At 40.2% G+C, this 25088-nt stretch overlaps 1 protein-coding gene across 4 annotated transcripts in view; it reads left to right on the top strand.

Annotated features, from left to right (window-relative positions):
• The window catches only part of vps8 (VPS8 subunit of CORVET complex), a 570470-nt gene that overhangs the window by 144541 nt on the left and 400841 nt on the right, over window positions 1–25088 (top strand). For all 4 annotated transcript variants that reach the window (XR_015757598.1, XM_043693080.2, XM_043693078.2 and 1 more), the window contains 4 exons: window positions 3461–3503; window positions 4811–4883; window positions 9069–9188; window positions 22026–22097. Coding sequence is in view for 3 of the 4 variants with exons in the window: in XM_043693080.2 (XP_043549015.2) it covers window positions 3461–3503; window positions 4811–4883; window positions 9069–9188; window positions 22026–22097 (308 nt within the window). In the remaining variant the exon portion in view is untranslated. The remainder of the gene's footprint in view (window positions 1–3460; window positions 3504–4810; window positions 4884–9068; window positions 9189–22025; window positions 22098–25088) is intronic.

The raw sequence follows: 25088 nt of genomic DNA, 5'->3' as shown, positions 1-25088 counted from the left end.
TTTACAAGGATGTTGCCAGGGTTGGAGGATTTGAGCTATAGGGAGAGGCTGGACAGGCTGGACCTGTTTTCCCTGGAGCTTTGAGGCTGCGGGGTGACCTTATAGAGGTTTACAAAATTATGAGGGGCATGGATAGGGTAAATAGACAAAGTCTTTTCCTGGAATGGGACAGTCCAGAACTAGAGCGCATAGATTTAGGATGAGAGGGGAAAGATTTAAAAGGGACGTAAGGGGCAACTTTATCACGTAGTGGGTGGTGCGTATATATTGAATGAGCTGCCAGTGGAAATGGTGGAGGCTAGTATAATTGCAGCATTTTAAAGGCATCTGGATGGGTATGTGAATAGGAAGGGTTTAGAAGGATATGGGCCAATTGCTGGCAAATGGGACCAGATTAGATTAGGATATCTGATCAGCGTGGACGTGTTGGTCTGTTTCCGTGCTGTACATCTCTATGGCTATGACTCTATACACCCTGGAAGCATTTGTGCTTACCTGAGAAGGTTCATCATTCTATCAGAAAGATGCCAGTGGATCATGATGTATCCTGAAATCTAAACTTTTCACTGAATTTGGTTGAGTATCATATTTGCTTTATAAAAAGATGAATCCAACAGTGTTATTTGCAAAACTGATATTACTGGACACTTTCACAATGCAATCGACCTCTGATATAATGCACTTTGAATTGCAAATGCTCAAGTTTTGCAGTAATCCCCTTGCTGAAGTGTTCCTTTTGAGCTATACTGTCACTTCAGCCTTTGAACAGTTATAGTTTCGAGCTACTGAACCTAGTACTATTTTTGTTTAATTATGCTTTCCCATTATTTTCCTGTTCATCAATCACCATAAATGACAGAGGTCAGATAAATCTCCTGACCCAGGTGTTATGAACCAGGCCAGACCCCCCCCCCCGCCCAAAAACATTTCAAGGAGGTAGCCCAGACCCTAACTTTTCCAGTTGTTTTAAGCAGGTCAAAAATTTATGTTCCATGAGTGATGCAGCTGGCCAAACTACTCCGTGTAAAACAAAACAGAGTTTGTTTATACACGAACAAAACAGAACAGAATATAGAATAACATCTGAAAACCCAAGTGATTCTATTGCAACTTAATGATGCTGTTCCAAATACTAGCAACATCCCCATAAACACCCCTTTGCCAAAAATGGTAAATTCATGCACAGGTTCTTACAGCAGAGGTGTGTGTGTGTGTGTGTGTGTGTGTGTGTGTGTGTGTGTGTGTGTGTGTGTGTGTGTGTGTGTGTGTGTGTGTGTGTGTGTGTGTATCAGCATGGAGCTATTTCTTTGGGTCCAGCTGGTTCTCTGGGTTACCGGCTAAACTTTGATCAGCAACTGCAAACAAAACACATCATCTGTAAACACAGGTGAAGTGCCGGACAGTTGGTAATGTCCCCCTGTTTAAGAAGGGTAGTAAGGACATTCCAGGTAGCTACAGACCAGTGTGCCTGATGTCAGTGGTGGGAAAGTTGCTGGAGAAGATATTGAGGGATAGGATCTATTTACATTTGGAAGAGAACGGGCAACATGGTTTTGTGTGGGAGAGATTGTGCCATATCAACTTAATAGAGTTCTTTGAGGAAGTGACCAAGTTAATAGATGAAGGAAAGGCTGTAGATGTCATATATATGGACTTTAATAAGGCATTTGATAAGGTTCCCCATGGTAAACTAATGGAGAAAGTGAAGTCACGTGGTGTGCAGGGTGTTCTAGCTCGGTGGATAAAGAACTGGTTGCACAACAGGAGGCAGACAGTAATAGTTGAACAGAGTTTCTCGAAATGGAGAAAGGTGACCGGTGGTGTTCCGGTGCTGGGGCCACTGTTCTTTGTGATATACATAAATGATCTGGAAGAGGGCACTGTTGGTCTGATCATTAAGTTTGCAGATGACACAAAGTTTGGTGGAGTAACAGATAGCATAGGGGACTGTCAAAGAATACAGAAGAATATAGATAAACTGGAGAATTGGGCGGAGAATTGGCAGATGGAGTTCAATCCGGGCAAATGTGAGGTGATGTATTTTGGAAAGTCTAACTCTCGAGCAAACTATATTGTAAACGGAAGAGTCTTGGGAAAAGTTGATAAGCAGAGAGTTCTGGGATTTCAGGTTCATTGTACCCTGAAGGTGGCTGCACAGGCAGATAGAGTGGTCAAGAAGCCATATGGTATGCTTGCTTTCACCAGATGGGGTATTGAGTATAAGAGCTGGCAGGACATGTTAAAATTGTTCAAGACTTTGGTTCAACTGCATTTAGAATACTGTGTACAGTTCTGGTCACCACATTACCAAAAGGATGTGGATGCTTTGGAGAGGGTGCAGAGAAGGATGTTGCCTGGTATGGAGAGAGGTTGAGTAGGTGAGGATTATTTTCATTGGAAACAGGAGATCTGGATAACATCTGGACAAAGAATATTGTTGGATGAAATGGGGATGCTCAGTTAGCTAAAATGTTTAGAAATTGAGTCATCTTATTCATATAGCCACTGTTCTTTGTGATATACATAAATGCTTTGGAAGAGGGCACTGTTGGTCTGATCATTAAGTTTGCAGATGACACGAAGTTTGGTGGAGTAACAGATAGCATAGAGGAATGTCAAAGATGTCTACAAAATCATGAAGGGTATAGACAGGGTGGATAGAGATCAGTTTTTTCCCAGAATGAGGGATTCAGTTATAAGAGCTCACACATTCAAGGTGAGAGGAGAAAAGCTTAAGGGGGATGTATGCAGAAAGTACTTTACACAGAGGGTGGTGGGTGCCTGGAATGCGTTGCCAGCAGACATAGTAGATTCATTTAAGGTGCATCTGGACAGATGCATGAATAGGTGGGGACCAGAGGGATGCAGATCCTTAGGAATTGGGCAATAGGTTTAGACAATGAATTTGGACCGGCTCAGGCTTGGAGGGCTGAAGGGCCTGTTCCTGGGCTGTAAATTTTCTTTTGTTCTTTGTTCTAAAACAAACCAGCGATATGCTGAACTGAGAGAACTGGCCACTCCCCTTTCATTGTACAAGTGTTTTTAAAAACTCAAAAGCCTTTTGCCTGAGGCAGTATCTGTTAGCTTTAACTAAATTGGCCCTCAACCCCATATAAATTAGACACATCGGAACCTTTGCATTTACGACTCCTGTCAAAAAAACCAAGGACAGAATAACTTTGTCATGGAGGCAACATCGTCACACCTGGTATGCTTGATCTTTGTTTTGCATTACCTGCTGCAACATAGAGTTACATGTTATGGCAAGTGGGAGATGATTGGTAAACAATACATCCTTCCTGACTGGTGGACCATGTTCCATTTGGTTAAGTATAAAGCCTTTCCTAATATCCTGTCACTAAATTCAATACACCAAAACATTTGAGTTGACAGAATCCAGAATTGGAATGGGTTAATGTTTTATGAATGAAGTAATCATATCATGTTTTGATGTTTACAGATGAGCAAGTTGTCATGGGTAATAAAATACTGGTATACATAAGGTAAGCTTTGTTTTATACATTTGGCTACATGAATAAGATGACTCAGTTTCTAAACGTTTTAGCTAACTAAGCATCATTTCATCCAACAATATTCTTTGTCTAGATGTTGAAAAGCAAAGGTTCCTTGCATCTTCCCAGAATTAGTGTTTGCTATGATTTCAGTACAGCATGATTACTTTTATTAACTGTGGACTGGAGAGTAGGGTCAAAATCTCAAGCAAGGAAAGAATTTATAACAAACATGAAGCTTTATTGATTTTCTTTATTCCCTATACTGATGTACTATGACTAATAATCTTAAAGTAGTAAAATAGGCATGATATTGTATTCTGAACCTTTGGAAATCCTCAGAATTTGCTATTTGCAATCATGATTTCAAATCCAATTATATAATAATCTTTGAAGTTGTGTTCTTTTATTCATGGAAACGTTGAATCATTGGCTTCCATAATCTTCCTCAGGTGCCTCACAGAATTCAATCAGTTAAAGTATTTTGTTAATTAAAGCTGAGTAACATGTTCAAAGTTGAATCCGGAAGAATGTATTCAGATATTTATTTAGATTCGGTGTTCTGAGTATCTCAGCTTCTTCAACCAGCTATTGAGGTGAAATATTTGGGAATACAATGACAAGGCTCCACGTGGCTGCTTTCCACTCTCTACTCACCACTCTAAATCTACTCCCAACAGACTGTCAGCTAAATTGTCATTTCTCCCTACTCGAGCATTGGTAAATAGAAGTCCGCAAGAAAATGAAAAGAAAATGTTTTTAATGCTGCAATGATTTCACTCTTGCTTATGGTGAGATTAATTTCCATTTCCATGGAAATGCAGGACATCTTAATCATAGAATCCCTACAGTGTGGAAGCAGGCCAGTTGGCCCATGGAGTCCATACTGACCCTCCAAAGGGCACCCCACCTAGACCAACCCCTTATGCTATCTCTGTAGTCCTGCATTTCTCATGGCTAATCCATCTAACCTACACATCCCCGGACACTATGGGCTATGCTGTATTGTCCAATCAACCTAAACCTGCATATCTTTGGACTATGGGAGGAAACCGGACCATCTGGAGGAAACCAATGCAGACGCAAAGTAGAAAGTCACTTTAATGATAGACTTCAAAGAGCCAGTTGTATTTTATTGATTTTATTAGTAGATTATGGCTGCTGACTTTTTAACTCAATTGATGTTTCATTAATGATAATAAATTTGTACTATTTTGGTGCTAGCTTTTCGTTTTGAAAACCAGTTTCAATGTTTCCTAAACAGCTCTAGAATAATTGATGTTATTTTCCATTTGCAGCTGCTGCCTTGCTGGACGTGCTTACCCACTCGGTAATGTTCCAGAAGATCTTGTCCCATTAGTGAAGCATCAGGTGAGTAAATTTCAGCAAGAAGTCATTATATTAGCAAGGTTATCCTGCACTCTAGATTCTGTGCAAAGGCTTCATGTGATTTAGACTTCTTACTTTTATCTCTGCAATTTGGAAGGCTGGTAAGCTGCTACTCCCTGACTTTGGCTGATGCTTGAGTTGCTAGCTTCAGAGAGTGCACTTTTCATCTTCTGTTATCCTACACCTGAGGAGATACTTTCCCTGCATGCAATATCGCTGTATAATGATACGGCTCAGAGTGGGTATTCAGATTTGATAGAGGTACTTTTGCTCTGTCTGGTATTGTATATTAACACATATGGACTGTGTACAATTGGACTGACCTCCCTGGATTGTGCAGGGTCATGTATTTCAGTAAATTATTGGTCTTCCAGATAAGCACTTCTAACGCACTGGGTATCCAAGGTTACATTTCAAATATGAGCTGCTGCGATAGCATTTTGTGAATATGCAAATTATGTTGATGCCATTGAAGCACCAGGATGTCAAGCAGCACGTGACAGCAGATTGCTATTAGTATTGATGGTTGTTGCTGTGAGTATAGGAGAATAGGAGTAGCCCTATTTATTGAGTGGCTGAATTTCTTATGAAAGAAACTTGATGAAAGGAGAAGCAGCTACCTTGCAGGATGTGTAATAAAATAGGCCGCACAATACAAAGTTTATTTTCTATGAGCAGCCTTCCCCTCTATCCCAGTATTCCCCAGCCTTCCCCTCTATCCCAGTATTCCCAAGCCTTCCCATTATTTTCAGGCAAAATGGAGGCGAGCTCCAAGTGTAGATTTCACCTTACTGCTCCCTGTTATCGGCCCCCTCTCCTCTGTTCCGGTGCAGAAACGTTTCTCAGCAGTCTCTCTGTTGGCCTGTGTCCCCCTCACCCCCAGGGTCTCATCCTCCACCTCACCTCCCCAATCCCTTTTCAGTGGCTCATGCATCGATGCTGACATCAAAATGCATGGAATGTGGTTTAGATTAGATTAGATTACTTAGTGTGGAAACGGGCCCTTCGGCCCAACAAGTCCACACCGCCCCGCCGAAGCGCAACCCACCCATACCCCTACATTTACCCCTTACCTAACACTACGGGCAATTTAGCATGGCCAATTCACCTGACCTGCACATCTTTAGACTGTGGGAGGAAACCGGAGCACCCGGAGGAAACCCACGCAGACACGGGGAGAAAGTGCAAACTCCACACAGTCAGTCGCCTGAGGCGGGAATTGAACCCGGATCTCAGGCACTGCGAGGCAGCAGTGCTAACCACTGTGCCACCGTGCCGCCCACAGTTCTGTCATTGTTGTATACAAAGATTACTTCCTGCAGTCTGTCTGTCACGTGATTGGCTCCACCTGTGTATCCACGCATGGTGACTATATCACATTACGGAAAATCACTCCTCCATTATTGAACACTCCTGTAACATGTATGCATAATCTATTCTCGTCTTCAAGAAAAAATGAATTTACTGATGGTTCGTGCTTGTGTGTGTCATCTGTCTGGGCTAGAAATGCAATATTGTCAGCAAATATAGATCTACTGGCTGCATCTGTTGCTAGGATTGTAAGGGAATGACCTCAAAGTGGACATTGGCTACTGGCTCCAAGAGGAGAAAAATACAGCTATTCCACAAAAGTGAAAAGTGACTTCCCCCACAATATCCACCAGAAACACATGGTTTCAGCTGGTTGGTGGGTTGCATGCTTTCCTCTTGTTTTCGAAGGTATGCCTCTCTTGTATTTTGAAACATGCATTGGCATAATTTGTCACGATGAATTATCTAGGGACCTCTAAGAACTATATTAATAAGTTTAGCATTGAACAATTCCATCTGTGTTTGTGGTTTTGGAGAAATCTATCAATAACTGAAGAGGTTCTGAGATCCCAGAGTTCTTTATTAATTATGGAAGTGATTATTTTACATGGAATCATTAGAATAGTATGGTACAGAAAGATCCTAATATGTCCATTGTGTCTCAGCCAGCTGTATATATTTAAAGGTAACCAGATTCATGCTCAGCATGTGGTAGTAATAGTTTATGCTGCCATGGCTGTCAAACTATAAGATTGTTGTGATTTTGTGAATCTTGTTGCAATGTAGTCACTGTGCAAACAACATCTTTTGCAGTGTGCATTCTGGAGAAACTATTGTTCCCAGACATTAAGGTAATCAGGAGATAACAATTCCTTAACAATTTCACTACATAGGTTGGACGACTGAAAAGATTGTGATTTATGATATTGCTCTCACAGAGATGATCAGTATTCTTTGCCAAGATATAGGTCCTCCTGTTTTGGAATAGGGAATTGGAGTGTCAAGAGTAGCCACATAAAGGGACTGCAAGTTGAATCAGTGGCCTTGACTTTGCAGTTCTGCACTGGACACATGCACAAGCAGTGAATACACGTATTGGAATTAATATACTGAGTCATTGTGGAAGGATCTGATTCCAGACTTCCAACTCTCAGTACTTTATGGATGTGGCAGTGATAATAATTGAAGTGCAGAGGTGATGAATGGGTGTGTGAACAGGCATATCTCAAACATCATAAAGATTTGCCTCAGCCTGTTTAAAAAGGATATAGTGTGGAGAAATGAAATGTTGGAAGACTGGCCTCAAGAAAGGAATTGATTTGCTGACTGCAAATCTTACATAGACTTCCAGAGCCAGCTTCTTAGAAAAGCTTCAAAATATGATTTGTAAGCATGAGACTTGAAGCTCTTTTATCTTGTGGCATGTTTGTAAGGCGAATGTTCAATATTGTATGCAGCCTACGTTACACAACAATCATATTTTCACCTTTTAAGGTTCTTCTGTTGATATCGATGTACACTACAGCTACGATTGGTCTTGTCTATGATTTGACATTTTTTGGGAATAGTGTGATTGTATTATTATTTTAGTCACTGTGGAAGGGCTTTTTTAAGTTCACCTGCTCTGTGTGCACATATTGTTTTCTTCGTTGATATTGATATTTTCATGTCTCTTTCATCCTTGAGAATTTAACTCTGCTGTTTCTCATGCCCCACTTGACCATATTTTTTGAAGCTTCTCCCAGAATTACAGTGATGACTAGTTGTAAGATCCTGCTTAAAAGCTTCATGCTGTGCCTTTTCTAGTTTGGCTAGTTGCTTCAAAAGCTTATGATTTTTAATAAAATCCATTCCGATACAAGACTCGTTAACTAGCCTATATTTAAAATTAATTGCAATAAGATTTGAAGAAAAAGAAATCCTGTGTTTGTTTCTCCTTTTTTCCCTTGTTTCACGTGCTTAGTTCATGTCACATTCCAAGTGAGTGTCTATTTCAGGATAATGGATGAAACCAGCTCGCTGATATAAAAAGAACACCCATAGCTCAATCCTGGAAAGCCAGTTGTTGAAGGATGGCACTTGAGCCAATCTTTTCACAATTCCACAAGCATTTACTGAGCTAAACATTAAACCTCCCAACTCAACCACACCACACTGTAAAATAAGTATGTGTGTGCATATTATGAAACCCCGATTAATGCCCTCCTACTCCATATAATTAATTAAACTTGAGATATGATTAACATCTCAATTAGGTGCCAGATTCTTGAGCTGGGTTTTGTTCCTGCATAACAATTAGAGCCCTTTGTCATACTTTGGGATTGGAGTGTCCTGGCAGGCAGTACGTGCAGTCTTTTTCCTTTGGTTATGCATGCAGACAGTTGAATGAATTACTGGACAAGAATGGTATGCTTCTGACAACAAGCTAAAGTAATTAATTCTAACCTCAGGTTACATTGTCAAATAACAACCAGTGAATTTGGTGCTTTTTTGACAATATTTCATAGCAGTTGTACATTTCTCATCCAAGGTGATTTATGATCACCCCGTTTCATCCACCACTGGATCCACACTTTATGGCAGGCAGGAAGAACAGCTTTTTTTGGTGCTGTATTGTAAAGATTTACTATATACTTAACATTGCAGCCAGAGTGTGTCTCCACCAGCAATTAGCTTGGGTTTTATGCTGGACGTGCTCCTGTGCCATTTTTGAATGGGCATCTTGTATTCTGAAAGCTTTCCTTGAAAATAAAACATTTTATATGTAGCATTTGAATAAAGGTACATCTAAATTATGCTAATTCACACCTATTTGATTCACGTGTTTTCTCCTTTGTGTTTCTGGGCTGGATTCAGGTCTTTGAATTTCTGATTCGCTTGCACTCCACTGAAGTAGCTTCTGATGAAGAGTTGTATCCTCAGATTCGAACACTGCTTCACTTTGACACTCGAGAATTCCTCAATGTATTGGCACTGGTAAGAGATTTTTATTTTCATTGACCTTAGTCATAGTTCCATTTGAACTATTTATATTTCTTCACTAATGTTGCATGTGCACCTAAGAGTGAGAAAATTAAATTAAGTTTCCTTAATCAAATAGAGATGCTGCTTTATGGAGTCTTTTATCATAAGAATAGATATAATGAAGGTAAAGAAGATTAGATTAGATTCCCTACAGTGTGGAAACAGGCGATTCGGCCCAACAAGCCCACACCGACCCTCCGAAGAGTAACTCACCCAGACTCATTTCCAAATGACTGATGCACCTAACACTATGGGCAATTTAACATGGCCAATTCACCTAATCTGTGCATCTTTGTGTTATGGGAAGAAACCGGAGCACCCAGAGGAAACCCACACTGACATGGGGAAATGTGCAAACTCCTCACAGACAGTCACCCGAGGTGGGAATCGAAGCTGAGTTACTGGCTCTGTGAGGCAGCAGTGCTAATCACTGAGCCACTGTGCCAGTGCCACATAGGCTGGTTTGTTTCCTTCCCCCACAACTTTGGCCTTTCCTCTGATTCTTAATGGCTTAAAAGCTTAGAACCATAGAAAAGTTGCAGAACAGAAAGAGGTACCCTGTCTGTGTAGCTTGTGAGACAAACTTTCATTTATATAAACTTTTAATATGATTTATTTTAAGTTTGTGGTTTGAAATTTGAGTTAGTGATGTTTGAGTTATATTTAGGTCTCTAGTTATCAATTAACCTGTAAGGAAATCTATAGCTGTGATGATTTCTTTTAAATCGATTATGACGGCTTTGTCAACTTAATTTTTTTTTTGTTTAGGACTTTACAACAAAACAAGATAGACAAGTGTCTAGATATTTCAAGATCTGCTAGAAATTTCTGGACAGGTTTTTTTTAAGCTGAGGGGAAACATACATTGTTTAGAGTGAGAATGAAACTTTATCCATTTACTCGTTTTTGACACAGTTCCCTGAATTCCTTGGATGGAAATTATTGTATAGGGTGGTGCTCCTGGAATTAATGGGATTATACCTTATCTGGGTGTTAAAAGTCTGAATTTGTGTTAAAAGTAAATAGCTTGTTTTATTCTATTTTACCTTAATTTATTCTAGTTGATTGGATAATTTGGTTCATTTGATAAATCTGCAGCATTGTATGCTTGCGTTTCAGTGAGAGACTGCTGTGTTAAAGCCAAAACAAAATAAAATGCCATTTATCAATTCAGATTTCAGTCTGGGATCTGACTTGTTCAGTAATTACTTCGACTGGGATCATATTGCCATTCCTAGTTGCCCTTGAGTGTAGTGGTAAGTTCCCTTTGTGAGCCATTGCTGTTCATTTAGGTTAGGTGCTGAGTGTCCTATAATTTCCGGTCTATGCTTTTTAATAACGGGATAATGTTAACAGTCATCCGGCACCTCGCCTGTGGCGAGGATTTGAAACTTCAACCAGATCCCCTCTTATCTTTTGCCTTGCCTTCTACACCAGCCTATGATGCATCTCATCTGGGGTTTGCAGCTTTCTTCTCTCTCTCTCTCTCGCTTCTGCTTTCGCTCTCTTTCACTCTCCCACTCTCCCTCTTTCTCATGCTTGCTTGCTGACTCACTCACTCACTCACTCCCTCACTCTGTTTCTTCTAATATTTTACAATTCTCCAATCTAATCTCTAGATCTGCATTATATTTTTCCATTATGAAGACTAACATAAGATGCTATTCTTTGCTTTTTAATTCTTTTCCTGTTTTATATTAAAAACAAACTTCTTGAATTTTAATTTATTCTACCTTCCAGTACTTTCTCATTCACTCATTTGGCCTTTCTAATTTCCCTTTTCAATTCTCTTCTGCCCCTCAAGTTTCACATTATATACTCTGATAGGGTCTCTGCCATATTGAACCCTCAATATTTCCCATACGCTTCTCTTTGTTTCTTTATCTGAACCTTTGTGTTTCTTGACATTGAGAGTCTCTGGACTTGGTCTTATTCTTAGTCTTTATGGTAGCATATTTGCTCTGCACTTTTGCTTTTCCTTCCTTGATTGCCTCCCATTAACTACTCTGACACCATTTTGTGACAGGTGCTCCCTGTCCACTTGGGCCAAATCATATCTTTGCTCAATTAACTTAGCTTTTTTCGAGCTCAGACTTTTTATTCCTGGCCCATTTTCATTTGTCATTTTCCATACCTATCTTAACTCTAACAAAGTTATGGTGACTATCTCCAAAATGCTCCTCAACTGAAATACCATCTGCCTGCCTGGGCTCATGCCCACTCCATTGTTGCTCTCTCTACGTACTCACTGAGAAAGTTCTCTGTCTGCAATTGAAGAATTTTGCTCATTCCCTATCTTGCAAACTGAAACTATCCCCTTTAATAATGAGGTTGTTAAAATCTCCAACTATTACTGCCTTATTATTCTGGAACTTCTCTGAAACTTGATTACATATTTGATCCTCAATCTTTCCCAGACTGTTTGGGAGTCTATATTATACACTCAACACTGCCCCTTTTTCGTTTTTCCTCCATCCATCCACATGGCCTCATCCCTCCTCACTGTCTCAATTGATTCCTTGATCAATACTGTGACTGAAAATGTGTTGCTGGAAAAGCGCAGCAGGTCAGGCAGCATCCAAGGAGCTGGAGAATCGATGTTTCGGGACGTTTTTTCAGGAAGGGCTCATGCCCGAAGCTTCGATTCTCCTGCTTCTTGGATGCTGCCTGACCTGCTGCGCTTTTCCAGCAACACATTTTCAGCTCTGATCTCCAGCATCTGCAGTCCTCACTTTCTCCTCAATACTGTGACTCCCAACCTTACCACCTTTCTCTTCCTCTCTCTATCTCCTCTGAAGACCTTATAACCAGGATGTTGAGTTGCTAATCCTGTCCATCTTTTGGCCAAATCTCAGTCATAACTCTGGCATTATATTCCCAAATATCTAACTGTGTGGTCAGCTTGTCTGTCTTTATTCTTCAGGCTCCTGTTTTTAAATATATTCAATTTAGCCTTACAAAACTCACTTCTTGCCGATGTTTCCTCTGTCTCCTGAACTTACAAGCATTTTAATTTATAACTCCATTTCAGCTTCACTCCCTTCTGATTTTTCTTTGTTTGCTTGTGAGACGTGGGCCAGAATTTATTGCCCATCCTTAATGCCCTTACGCAGGATGGTGGTGAGCTGCCTCTTCCAACTGCTGCAGTCCATGTGCTGTAGATAGACCTACAATGAGATTAGGGAGGGAATTCCAGGATTTTGACCCAGTGGCAGTGAAGGAACAGTGATATATTGCCCAGTCAGGATGGTGAATGGCTTGGAGAGAACTTGCAGATATCTGCGTTCCCACATATTTGCTGCTCTGGTACTTCTAGGTTTTGGGTTTGGAAGGTGCTATCTGAGGATCTTTGACGAATTTCTGCAGTGTATCTTGTAAATAGTACACATTGCTGCTACTGAGCATTGTGGTAGAGAGAATGGATACTAATCGATGTGCCAATTAAGCGGGCTGCTTTGTCCCATGTGGAGTCAGGTTTCTTGAGTGTTGTTGGAGCTGCAGTCATCCAGCCAATATTGGGAGCATTTCATCACACTCCTGACTTGTGCCTTATAGATAGTAAACAGGCTTTGGGGAGTCGGGACGTGAGTTACTTGCCACAGTATTCCTATCCTCTGACCTGCTTTTGTAGCCACTGATTGTGTGGTGAGTCCAGTTGAGCTTCTGATCAATGGTAACCCCAAGGCTGTTAATAGTGGGGGATTCAGTGATGGTAATACTATTGAATGTCACAGGATGTTGATTAGGTTGTCTCTTAGTGGAGCTAGTCATTGGCTGGCATTTGTGTGGTGTGAACGTTTCTTGCCACTTGTCAGCCCAAGCCGAGGTATTGTCCAGAACTTGTTGCATTTGAACATGGACTGCTTCAGTATCTGAGGAGTCGTGAATGGCACTCAACACTTCTGACCTTCTGATGGAGGGATGGATTATTGATGAAGCAGCTGAAGATGGTTGGACCTAGGACATTACCCTGAGGAACTCTTGCAGAGATGTCCTGGAGTTGAGATGACTGACCTCCAACAACTATGTTAAAAACCACACAACAATCATAACCATCTTTCTATGTGTCAGGTGTGATACCAACCAGCAGAGCATTTGCCCATGATTTCCAATGATTCCAGTTTTGCTAGGGTTCTTTGATGCCACACTCAGTTGAATGAGGCCTTGATATCAAGGGCTGTCACTCTCACCTCACCTTTGGAATTTAGCTCTTTTGTCCATGTTTGAACCAAGGCTGTAATAAGATCAGGAGCTTGGTGGCCCTGGCAGAACCCATACTGGGCATCACTGAACAAATTGTTGCTGAGCAGGTGTTACTTGATAGCACTGTTGATGAAACCTTTCATCACTTTACTGATGATCAAGAGTAGACTGGGGCCTGTAACTGGCCGGATTTGATTTCTCCTGCTTTTAATGTACAGGACACACCTGGGCAATTTTTTACTATGTTAGTAGATGCCAGTGTTGTATCTGTGCTGGACCAGTTTGGTTTCAGTGTGGCACATTCTGGGCGTATATTTCTTCAGTACTTTGCTGTACAAAGCTCTGGTACGGCCACACTTGGAGTATTGTGTACAGTTCTGGCCACCGCATTATAAGAAGGATGTGGAAGCTTTGGAAAGGGTGCAGAGGAGATTTGCTAGGATGTTGCCTGGTATGGAAGGAATGTCTTACGAGGAAAGGCTGAGGGACTTCAGGCTGTTCTCATTAGAGAGATGAAGGTTGAGAGGTGACTTAATAGAGACATACAGGATAATCAGAGGGTTAGATAGGGTGGACAGGGAGAGCCTTTTTCCAACTATGGGAACGGCAAACACGAGGGGACACAACTTTAAAATGAGGGGTGATAGGTATGAGACACATGTCAGAGGTAGTTTCTTTACTCGGAGAGTAGTAAGGATATGGAATGCTTTGCCTGCAACGTAGTAGATCCGCCAAGTTTAAGTGCATTTAAGTCGTCATTGGACAGGCATATGGACGTACATGGAATAGAGTAGGTGGGAGGGGCTTCAGATTAGTATGACAGGGCAGTGCAACATCGAGGGCCGAAGGGCCTGTACTGCGCTGTAATGTTCTATGTTCTATATTGCCGGAATGTTGTCAGAGCCAGGAGCCTTTTGCATTGTCCAGTGTCTTCAACCATTTCTTGATATCATGTGGAGTAAATTGAATTGGCTGAAGACTGATATCTGTGACATTGGGGACCACTGGAGGAGGCCAAGATGGATCAACCACTCCGCCCTTCAGGCTGAAGATTGCTGCAAATGTTTCAACCTGATCTTTTCAGATGTCACAAGTTGTCAGGATCCCATTCCCCTACCAGTTGAGTCAAAATCAACCCCAATAACATCGGGGTTGAGGATGTCTGTCCCTTCCTGTTCAGATGTAACCTGTTCAAGTATTCCACTATCCCCAGAAATGGTCCTTTTGCCTAGGGAAGCTGAAGTGCTCTCTTCTGCACTGTCTCTCCACATACATCTGCTCACTGCTACTTTTGCATTTACTGATGTGTATTAGTGGTAATAATCCTGAGATTACTGTCACTGAAATCCTACTTTTCACTTTCCGACTTGACTCCCTAAAGTTTGCTCGCAGGACTACTTCATTTCTCTTTTTTTCCCTGTGTCATTGGTCTCAACATGGGTGATGACCTCTGGTTGTTCTTCTTCCCACTAAAAACGTCCTGGACTTTTATTCGTGAAACCCTTGATTGTGGCACCTGCAAGGCAGCACACTTCCCTGATTTCACGTCTGTGACCACTGAAGTACCTGTTTACTTCCCTCACTAATGAATCCCTGAGCAATATTGCCCTTCCTCATTTCCTCCTCTGCAGCCCTTAAACTCCTGAAACTCCCACAGTGCTGTACCTTTTCCAACTGAGAAAACAAAACTGTGCAAAGTATTCCAAGTGTACTCTCAGCAAGGCAATGTTCAATTGTTCATTCACTTCTCTCATCTTGTGTTTCATTCTCCTTTCAATAAAATGAAAATTCATTTTTCTTGATTTATGAATTTTAAACAACAGCTTTGAATGCATCAACTTCATTGCAATTCATTATTTATTTCATTACTGAATGTTTTTGTTGAAATTCTTCCCTTCACAGTTGCTAATTGCATGATTTTATGCACAAACTGAATTATGAAGTTATTCATAGCCTTCTTTTGAATAGAAAGCAGAGATTAATTTCACTTCATGAGTAGTCAGTGCTGTTCTGTTGACTAAATGCCAAAGAGCTTACTAATTGTACCAATGTAATTATGCCTAAGTACATATTGTTGTGTAGGGATGTTAATGTGACAGAATGCTAATTTAGAAAAATGGTGCAGGTGAATTGAGATATTACAAGAAGCAGAAAATGGTTTAAACTTACCTCATGCCCCATTGCTTTATGAAATATTCAAGCTTGAAATTATGCACTGTGATTGAAGAAGTGCAAAAAATGATTGTTTCCCAATAAATACTTCTTAAAACATCACCAAAGCTATCAATCGACTTGGGAACGATGTCAAGCATCCAAACATATTATCAATTGACTGTTTATGTCTGCATTGACAACCGCAGCTGAGAATAAGCTATTAAATTGATGATTTGAGGTGCTTAGGGATGTCCTTTAGTTTGTGATGAAGTGTTTTTTTTTAAACAAATCTTTGTTCTATCTTAGATATTCTTAATTGTTGACAGTTATTCCTATAAGCATACTGCACTTAGGCATTTATGTATACTTTATAATATTAAAGTTCATGATTGTATAACCTACAAAATACTTGTTGAGGAGGTGTTGTCTAACTATCTGATTCCCCTATATTTTAACTGAATATTGTGAGAGTCATCTTAACTTTAATGATTTGTGTAAAGTGGCCACTATTTAAAAAAAAAACAAAATCACTCCTGGGATGTGGGCATTACTGGCTTGGACAACATTTATTGCCTGCCCCTAGATACTCACGAGAGGATCATGTTGAGCTACCTCCTTGAATCTAAGCAGTCCACGTGTTGTAGGCAGACCCACAATGCCATTGTGGTAGGACTTCATGATTTTGACCCAAGGGCAGGTTTTGGGGTTGGTAACTTGTGGGTTTTGACAGGATCAGTGCGAGGCCCGTAAATTTTTACAATGACTTAGAGGAAGGAAGTGAATGTGCTGCAGCCAAATTTGCAGTTGATACAAAAATAGGTGGAAAGGCAGGTTGTGAGAGGGATGCGAGCAGTTTGCAGGGGGACATTGATAGTTTATGTAAGTGGGCAAAAAGTTGGCAATTGGAGTATAATGTGGGAAAATGCAAAGTTTTTCATTTTGGAAGTGAGATCAAAAGAACAGAATATCATTATAAATGGAGAAAAACTACATAAAGCTGCAACTCAAAAGGCTTTGAGTCATAGTCATAGTCATAGAGATGTACAGCATGGAAACAGACCTTTCGGTCCAACCTGTCCATGCCAACCAGATATCCCAACCCAATCTAGTCCCACCTGCCATTTGGAAGTACTTGTGAATGAAACACAGAAAGCTCGCCCACAGGTGCAGCAGGTAGTCAAGAAGGCTAATGAAATGTTGGACCTTACTTCAAGTGGTTTGGAATATTAGAGTAGGGAAGTCTTCCTATAACTGTACAAGGTGTTGTTGAGACTACATCTGGAGTACTGTGAGCAATTTTCATCCCGTTATTGAAAGAAAGATATCATTTTATTGGAGGCAGTTCAGAGAAAGTTCACTAGCATGATGCTTGGTATAGAGGGATTGCTTTACCAGCAACGATTAAACAGATTGGGACTGGATTCATTGGAGTTTCGAAGAATGAAAGGTGATCCCATTGAAACATAGAGGATTCTTGAAGGGGTTGACAGAGTAAATCCTGAGAAGATGGTCCCCCTTCTGGACCTGAAAGCATAGTCTCAAAATACAGAAGAACCAATTTAAGACTGAGGAGGAATTTCTTTTGAGAGTTGAGAGTCTTTGGAACTCCTTCCACAGAGAGCTATATTTTTGTGTGTTTTGTGGCTAAGATAGATAGATTCGTGATCAGTGGGTGTATCGCAGGTTACGGGGAAAGAGCAGGAAAGTGGATCAGCTATAATCCTCTTGACTGGCGGAGCAAGTTCAGTGGCTGAATGGTCTATTTCTGTTACTGTTTATTACTGTCTTATAGACACTAAAGGAATGACGATATATGTCCACGTCAATAGTAAATGACGTGGAGGGATACTTGAAGGTAGTGGTGTTCCACAATGTCTGCACCCTTTGTTCTTCTGTATGGAAGTGATTGTTGGTTTGGAAGGTACTATCTAAGGAGCTTTGGTGAATCTTTGCAGTACATCTCATAGATGGTCCAGGACATACTGCTGCTAGTGAGCAAAGTTGTTTGAAGGTAGTGGCATTTGTGGATGTGGTGTTCTGGATGGTGTCAATCTTGTTATGTATTTTTGGAGCTACATTCATCCAGGCAATGTGGAATATTCTATCACCTTCTTGACGTGTGCCGTGTAGGTGATGGGTATGCTTTGGAAAGCCAAGAGACGAATTAATTGCTGCAGTATTCCTATCCTTTCACTTATTATTGTAGCCACTATGTATGTACATAGCTTGGTCAGCTTGATATCTGGGAACCCTCAGGATATTGATGGTTGGCGATTCTGTGATGGTACCACCATTGAATATCATAACGAAATAGTCATGGCTAGTCTTATTGTAAATCCAGCTGTACCTTCTATTGGCTTCTTAATTTGTTTTTGCCATGCGCTGATATACTTCCGGAATTGGCCAGGCCAGTAATTTTGTGGGATGAAGCCAGATACGAATTGTTAAGCTACATTTCTTTTAGACAACCTGGATAGTTTTCTGTGTATCCAGTGAGCTTTTTACCTGAATGACATTAAAAATCAACAGTGAACATGAAGAGCAGCCTTGATCTTATTCACCTTGTTCAATTTTATTCATCTTGTTTGAAACAATATCTTTTTAACCTGAAACAAAAACTGAAATTGCTGGAAAAGCTCAGCAGGTCTGACAGCATCCTCGGAGAGAAAGCAGAGTTAACGTTTCGGGTCGAGTGACCGTTTCTCAGAAGGTGATAATGTTTAGAGTGCTTAGAGGATTTATTTTTAAATACCAAGTCTTTAATTAAGAGAAACAACTCGTCAAACTTACAGAGCATGAAACGTTTATGTTCAACAATGTCATTTATTGATATACTGAAATATATTTAACAGTTGTTTTGCTGGCAGGGGAATTAATGTGTGATTTTCCTTCAGTTCCTCTAATTTTGCATCTGGCTCCAGTACAGTCAGCTGAACTATGGCTTTCTGGAATTTTAAATTGAAGTGAGTTTTCACTAAAGCCACTTCACATTATATTCTCTGCATTGTTATGTGCTGATGTACAAGTCAATACCTCCAGATCAGACCATTCTACAACAGATTACAGATTACATTACAGTGTGGAAACAGGCCCTTCGGCCCAACAAGTCCACACCGACCCGCCGAAGCGCAACCCACCCATACACCTACATTTACCCCTTACCTAACACTACGGGCAATTTAGCATGGCCAATTCACCTGACCTGCACATCTTTGGACTGTGGGAGGAAACCAGAGCACCGGGAGGAAACCCACCGATTGTGGGCGGCACGGTGGCACAGTGGTTAGCACTGCTGCCTCACAGCGCCAGAGACCCGGGTTCAATTCCTCCCTCAGGCGACTGACTGTGTGGAGTTTGCACGTTCTCCCCATGTCTGCGTGGGTTTCCTCCGGGTGCTCCGGTTTCCTCCCACAGTCCAAAGATGTGCAGGTTAGGTGAATTGGCCATGCTAAATTGCCCGCAGTGTTAGGTAAGGGGTAAATGCAGGGGTATGGGTGGGTTGCGCTTCGGCGGGTTGGTGTGAACTTGTTGGGCCAAAGGGCCTGTTTCCACACTGTAATGTAATGTAATCTAATCTAATCTACAACCAAGTTTTAGCCATTTGAACTGATTCATGAAAGCTCTTCGACTGGACTTATTTTCTTCATGAATTGACACTAATGAGCAAAAATTGAAACTTTTTTCGTTGTAAAATCTTTAACTTACTGGAGGCATTACCAAAAAGGACTATATTAAAGCAGTCTAGGTCATTTTGTTTGCGTGATTTGCAGTGACTCAACAGGTGAAAATCCTCTTTAAAAATGATCCAGTTTCGGATAAAATCTAATTTTTAACAAAGGCTTAAGATGTAACCAAACCAGAAGAAAAACTAAGGACATTTTGGAGCAATTTCTCCAATGTGTCGAAAGAAGAAACGCAAGCTAACTGTCATAAACCATAGATTACAGAAAGTTTGCTGTACTGGATTAGATAACAGCCTGAACAAAAATCTATTAGAGAAACATGATACTTAAGTGATCTTCAGGTGATCTTAATTAGACTGTGACTGCAGATTGGTTTGCTAGCACAAGCAATTGCGTGTTACTCATGTACCAATTAGCACAAATATGCATTCAGGATTTGGATTTTTTGAAATGCATACTTAAGAGGCTGTGAGGAAAGGTGCAGGTGATTCAAATTATTGATAATAGTGCACACTTGGAGGTCAGGGGGCTGTTGTGAAGTGACATTGTCACTTCCTTTGGATCAAGAGTTCCATGTTCAAGTCCCACCTGGTTCAGCAATGTGACATGTAGGACTGTAGAATTATGGAAACAGGCCATTCAGCCTAATAAGTCAACACCATCCCGTAACCCTGCATTTTCCATGACTCATCCACCTAGCCTGCACATCCATGGACACTGACGGCAATTTAGTCTGGCCAATCCACCTAACCTGTCCAGCTTTGGTGCTGTGGGAGGAAACCAGAACACCCGCAGGAAACTCGCACAGACACGGGGAGAATGTACAAACTCCACCCAGACAGTCGCCCGAGGGTGGAATCGAATGCGGGTCCCTGGCGCTGTGAGACAGCAGTGCTGACCACTGAGCCACTGCACCGCCCTGTAATGACGTCTTTGATCAAGTTGATTAGGAAATAGTGCACACTTTGGGGCCCTATGGGTATCATGTTACTTTAAAGCCAAGCATGTACGGTATTCTAGGACAGATGAATTGTTTTCAAATGTTATTTGGAAGCCGATGGATATTATTTTCATTTTCTCCCCCAAATATCTGAGCAGCCGTAATTTGATTTCATCAGATTTTGAAGGCTGACATTAGCAGTCTAATGATTTATAGTGTTGCTTATTTGTTATGGATGATGATAATGATAGAACGTAAGAATTAGAGTGGAAGTAGACCATTCAACTGTTCACGCCTGCACCACCATGTGTGAGATCACAGCTGATATTTTACTTCAACATTTTCCTGCAAATTTTGGACATCCCTTGACATTTTTAATGTGTAGAAATCTAATCGATTTCAGCCCTGAACATGGGGAAAATACAGAGCCTCTATAGCCTTCGAGGCCTGAGAATTCCAATGAAAAAGAAATTCCATCAGTCTCATGATTAAATGGCCCTGCATTTATTCAGAGATTGTTTCCCAACCTGAAAGAGCATTGCTCTTGCAGATAACCTGTTGATTCCTGTAAGATTTTTTTGTTTGAATGAGATGACAATTCATTCTTCCAAACACCAGAAAATATGGCCTAGCCCTTCCTTCACAGGACAATCCCTTCATCCCAGGGATTAGTTAGGTGAGCTGCCGTTGCATTTCCTCTACAACAAATATATCTTTCTATGATTAAGTAGACCAAGTCATACACAGTATTCCAGGTGTGTTCTCACAAAGCTTTTGTATAATTACAATAAAACATTCTTACTCATATACTCAAATCCCCTTGTAATAAAAGCCAACATACCACTTGCTGACTTAATTCTTTACTGCACCTTTTCAGTGACTCACGATCAAGGACACACAAGTTCCTTTGAAGTTTAACATTCCTAACTTTTCACTATTTACAAAGTAGTCTGTAGTTCTTCCTACCAAGTTGTGGAAGTACCAATGTTGCATTGGGGTGGACAAAGTTTAAAATCACATGAAACCAGGTTATAGTCCAACAGGTTTAATGAAAGTACAAGCTTTCAGAGCACTGCTCTGGTAGCTGCCTGATGAAGGAGCAGTGCTCTGAAAGCTTGTACTTTCAAATAAAACTGTTGGACTATAACCTGGTGTCGTGTGATTTTTAACTTTTCCTACCAAAGTGAATAATTTCACATTTCTCCATATCGTATTCCATCTGACAAATTTTTGCCGATATGCTTAGCCTGTCCAAATCTCATTTACGCACCTTTGCACCCTGTTCACAATAGTCACTTCCACACAGTTTTGTGTCAGCTGCATTCCCAACTTGGGAATATTACATTTCATTTGCACACCCAAATAATTGATTTAGATTATCAATAATTGGGCACAAGCATTCAGCAGTTGTGGAGATGTTTGCTTTCCTCCCACTGTCGAAAGATGTGCAGGTTAGGTGAATTGGCCATGGTAAATTGTCCATAGTGTTAGGTGGATTGGTCAGGGGTAAATATAGGGGAATGGGTCTGGGTGAGTTGCTCTTCGGAGGGTCACTGTGGACTTGTTGAGCCGAAGGGCCTGTTTCCACACTGTAGGGAATCTAATCTAATCTAATCTAATCATAATTGGACCATTTTTCTCTAAACTACAGCAGATTAAGGTATTCTGAGAAAGCTTTCAAGTGGAATAGTCATGATAAAAAGGCATTACTTTCCCCTGGCTTCTCATCTTAAACCTGAATTAGTTGAGTCTTTTATGTGTGACAGATTACTTTAAGTCAATTTCAATGATGTGTCTTGTTTTAAATAGACATTTGAAGACTTCAGAAATGATAAACAAGCGGTAGAACATCAGCAGAGGATTGTGGATATCTTGCTCACAGTAAGAATTTGACTAAACTTACTTCACGGCTTCCTTAATAGTTTGGTTCTTTATTAAACAGCTCTAACGAAAATTATCACTTCTTCATTATTGTGTTTTTGTGCAGTAATATTTACAAATTAACATTCATTGCTCTTGTAAATAGCAGAAATTTCAGTAAATTATTTTACTCAGAAAAAGATCAAAAATGATGGATGACTCTGTGCCGCACCCCATCAGTTCCCTGCTGTCTATCAAATTCTTTAATTTGCCTGTTTTTCAGCTGTAACTAAAATTTATAGTTTGTATAATGAGGATAAACATTTTTTATTGGGCAATAATAAGATTAAATATAATTAAGTTATTTTTTTTCCATCTTCCAGCTTTTCTTTGAAATTTTATTTGAAATATGAATATTTTTTAAAGTAATGCAAAATACTCTCATTTGCAATTGTTGACTTTCCATATACCGTGAGTATGCAATTCTCTGGCAGTAACTTTAGAAGTCCCTCGTGTTGCATTAGGATAATTAATCATAGTTATTGCAGCATGGAAGGAATCCATTCAGCCCACTGGGTTCATGCCAACTCTCTGTAAAGCATTCAGTCAGTTCCATTTCCCTATTATATACCTGTAGTCATGCAGTTTTATTTCTCACTGGTATCCATCCAATTTCCTTTTGAAATCATTCATCCTGTCTGCTTTGTCCACCCTTGGAGGCAGACTTTGAATTAAGTACTATGCAGGGCATAAAAATTATTTTCCCCCTCATTCCCCCTGCATGTTTTTGTACAGAATCTTAAATTTCTGATCCCCTAGACAATATTCCCTCTGATTTTCTTACTCGCTGCATGGGGTTGTAAATCTAATGTATAGCAGTGACATCCAGAACTAGACATTAATGCTGAGATCCGTGTGGAACCTTGGAGTGGCTGTGTGTGTGGGAGGCCAGGCAGCTTAGGGAGAACATTGTTCCTGCACCTGTACTGTCAACTAATGGGAACAGCATTAGTTTCTGTATGTTATCTAAATCTGTTGTACACTTTTGGGATTTTGAGATATCAAATTCTTTCACTTAAAGTATCTAAGTTCCAAATTTTTAACTTCCAGCAACGGGGTCCTCAGCTGTGCTTGACCTAACAAAATATCCCTAATAATATTTATGCATTGAGTAGAATTTTTAAAGCAAAATTTCTTGAATATTTAGTACAAACACATAGTGAAAACAGCATGAAAATTTCCAAATATTAAACAAAGAACTGTGGATGTTGGAGATCTGCAACAAAACAGAAATTGCTGGAGAAACTCAGCAGGTCTGACAGCATCTGTGGGGAGAGAGCAGAGTTAACATTCTAAATCTTGTGACTATTAATCAGAACTTTCTCCCCAGACATGTGATGGCGCAGGTAATGCTTTTCTTCTGTCTGATGTACTGTTATGTTGGACAGACTCTTAGAAGAATTGGACTACAGCAGCCTTGGCAAAACTGTAGAAAAAGACTTATTGTCTGACTCTTATTTCTAATGCCAAAAGCTTATTGGGAAATTACTCAAGTTAACTCTTTCCATTTAAGGTCAGGGCCATCTGGTGGCATTCTATCTCTGTAAGTATAATCACGTAGACTAAACAAACATACATCTCTTATTTCTTAGTTCCCGGGAGTCAGATTCCACATCCTAACAGAGAAGTGGTACAAACTACATTGCATCCTTTTATCAATAGTGCCTGCAACCATAAACGATCCACTAAAGCAAATAAGAATAAATTTTTCTAGCAGAACATCAGAATATACTTTTAAAATGTATGTTTTTGTTCAAGTCAGGGAGCAAACTAAACTTTACTTAAAATACATAAGACTTGTACAAAGTTAGCTGTTGTATTCAGTACCATTTGTTAAATTTAGACTTCTTACTTGTCTCTTTAAAGTTAACAAACAAACCTTGAATTACACAACATAATTAAAACAGAAACAATAGCTTGAATCCCTATGTTAGGTATGTTTAGGCACTTCTTCTCTCCCTTGAGAGAAAATCAAACTGGATTGTTCAAAAGTATAACTAATGCAAAACCATGAGATGTTACTTCAAGCTGATACAGTACCCTAAACATTAGTCATGATTTGGAGATGCCGGTGTTGGACTGGGGTGTACAAAGTTAAAAATCACACAACACCAGGTTATAGTCCAACAGGTTTAATTGGAAGCACACTAGCTTTCGGAGCGAGGCTCCTTCATCAGGTGATGAAGGAGCCTCGCTCCGAAAGCTAGTATGCTTCCAATTAAACCTGTTGGACTATAACCTGGTGTTGTGTGATTTTTAACTAAAAATTAGTGGTATTACCAAAATCTTTCAATAATATTGTACATCTCTCTCAGATCTCCTCCTCTCAATCTCCTTATCGGAGAGGAAATAAACTCTACTTCTCACACCCAACCTTGCACTAAAATTCCTCATCCTTGGTAAATTGTCTCTGCATCCCCTCAAAGATCCTCAAATCCTTCCTAAGTGTAGTAGAGCAGAACTGGGAAGAGTTTCATGTAGCTTTAGTGATGCTTCCTGTTTGTATCCTCAATAATTATATTTCTGAAAATCAAGAGCCCTTTTTCTTATTCACGATACTACCTACTACCTTCAAAGATTTATACATATGAACCCCAAGAATCTTTGTCCCTGCCATGCTCTTTAGAACTGTGCCATTCAGTCTGTGTTGCCTTTTCCTCTACCTTCCTGGCAAAATGTATTACTAGACACTTCTCTCAGAGACACTAAGGTTGTTTAAGAAAATGTAGTAGAATGTCTGAGATTTTCTGTTTGAAATAATAATTTGTGAAGCAGTCGATGAGAGAATTTTATGTTAACTCAGCAATATTTACATGTAACTTTAGTATTTAGATTTATGGTAGATGGTTATAGGAAAAATTCCAAAATGTTCATGATTCATAGACAGAAGTGTTAATACTTCTATCTAGAAAGAAGTATTAACTCACTAATCACTCGGAGATTGTTAGAATA

This window comes from Chiloscyllium plagiosum, unplaced genomic scaffold (genome assembly GCF_037043375.1).
Source record: "Chiloscyllium plagiosum isolate Xiang-an unplaced genomic scaffold, Cpla_swu_hap1 HiC_scaffold_7, whole genome shotgun sequence".
Classification (NCBI taxonomy): Eukaryota; Metazoa; Chordata; class Chondrichthyes; order Orectolobiformes; family Hemiscylliidae; genus Chiloscyllium; species Chiloscyllium plagiosum.
Note: the sequence above shows the minus strand (reverse complement) of the source record. Positions and strands in the feature narration are given on the sequence as shown.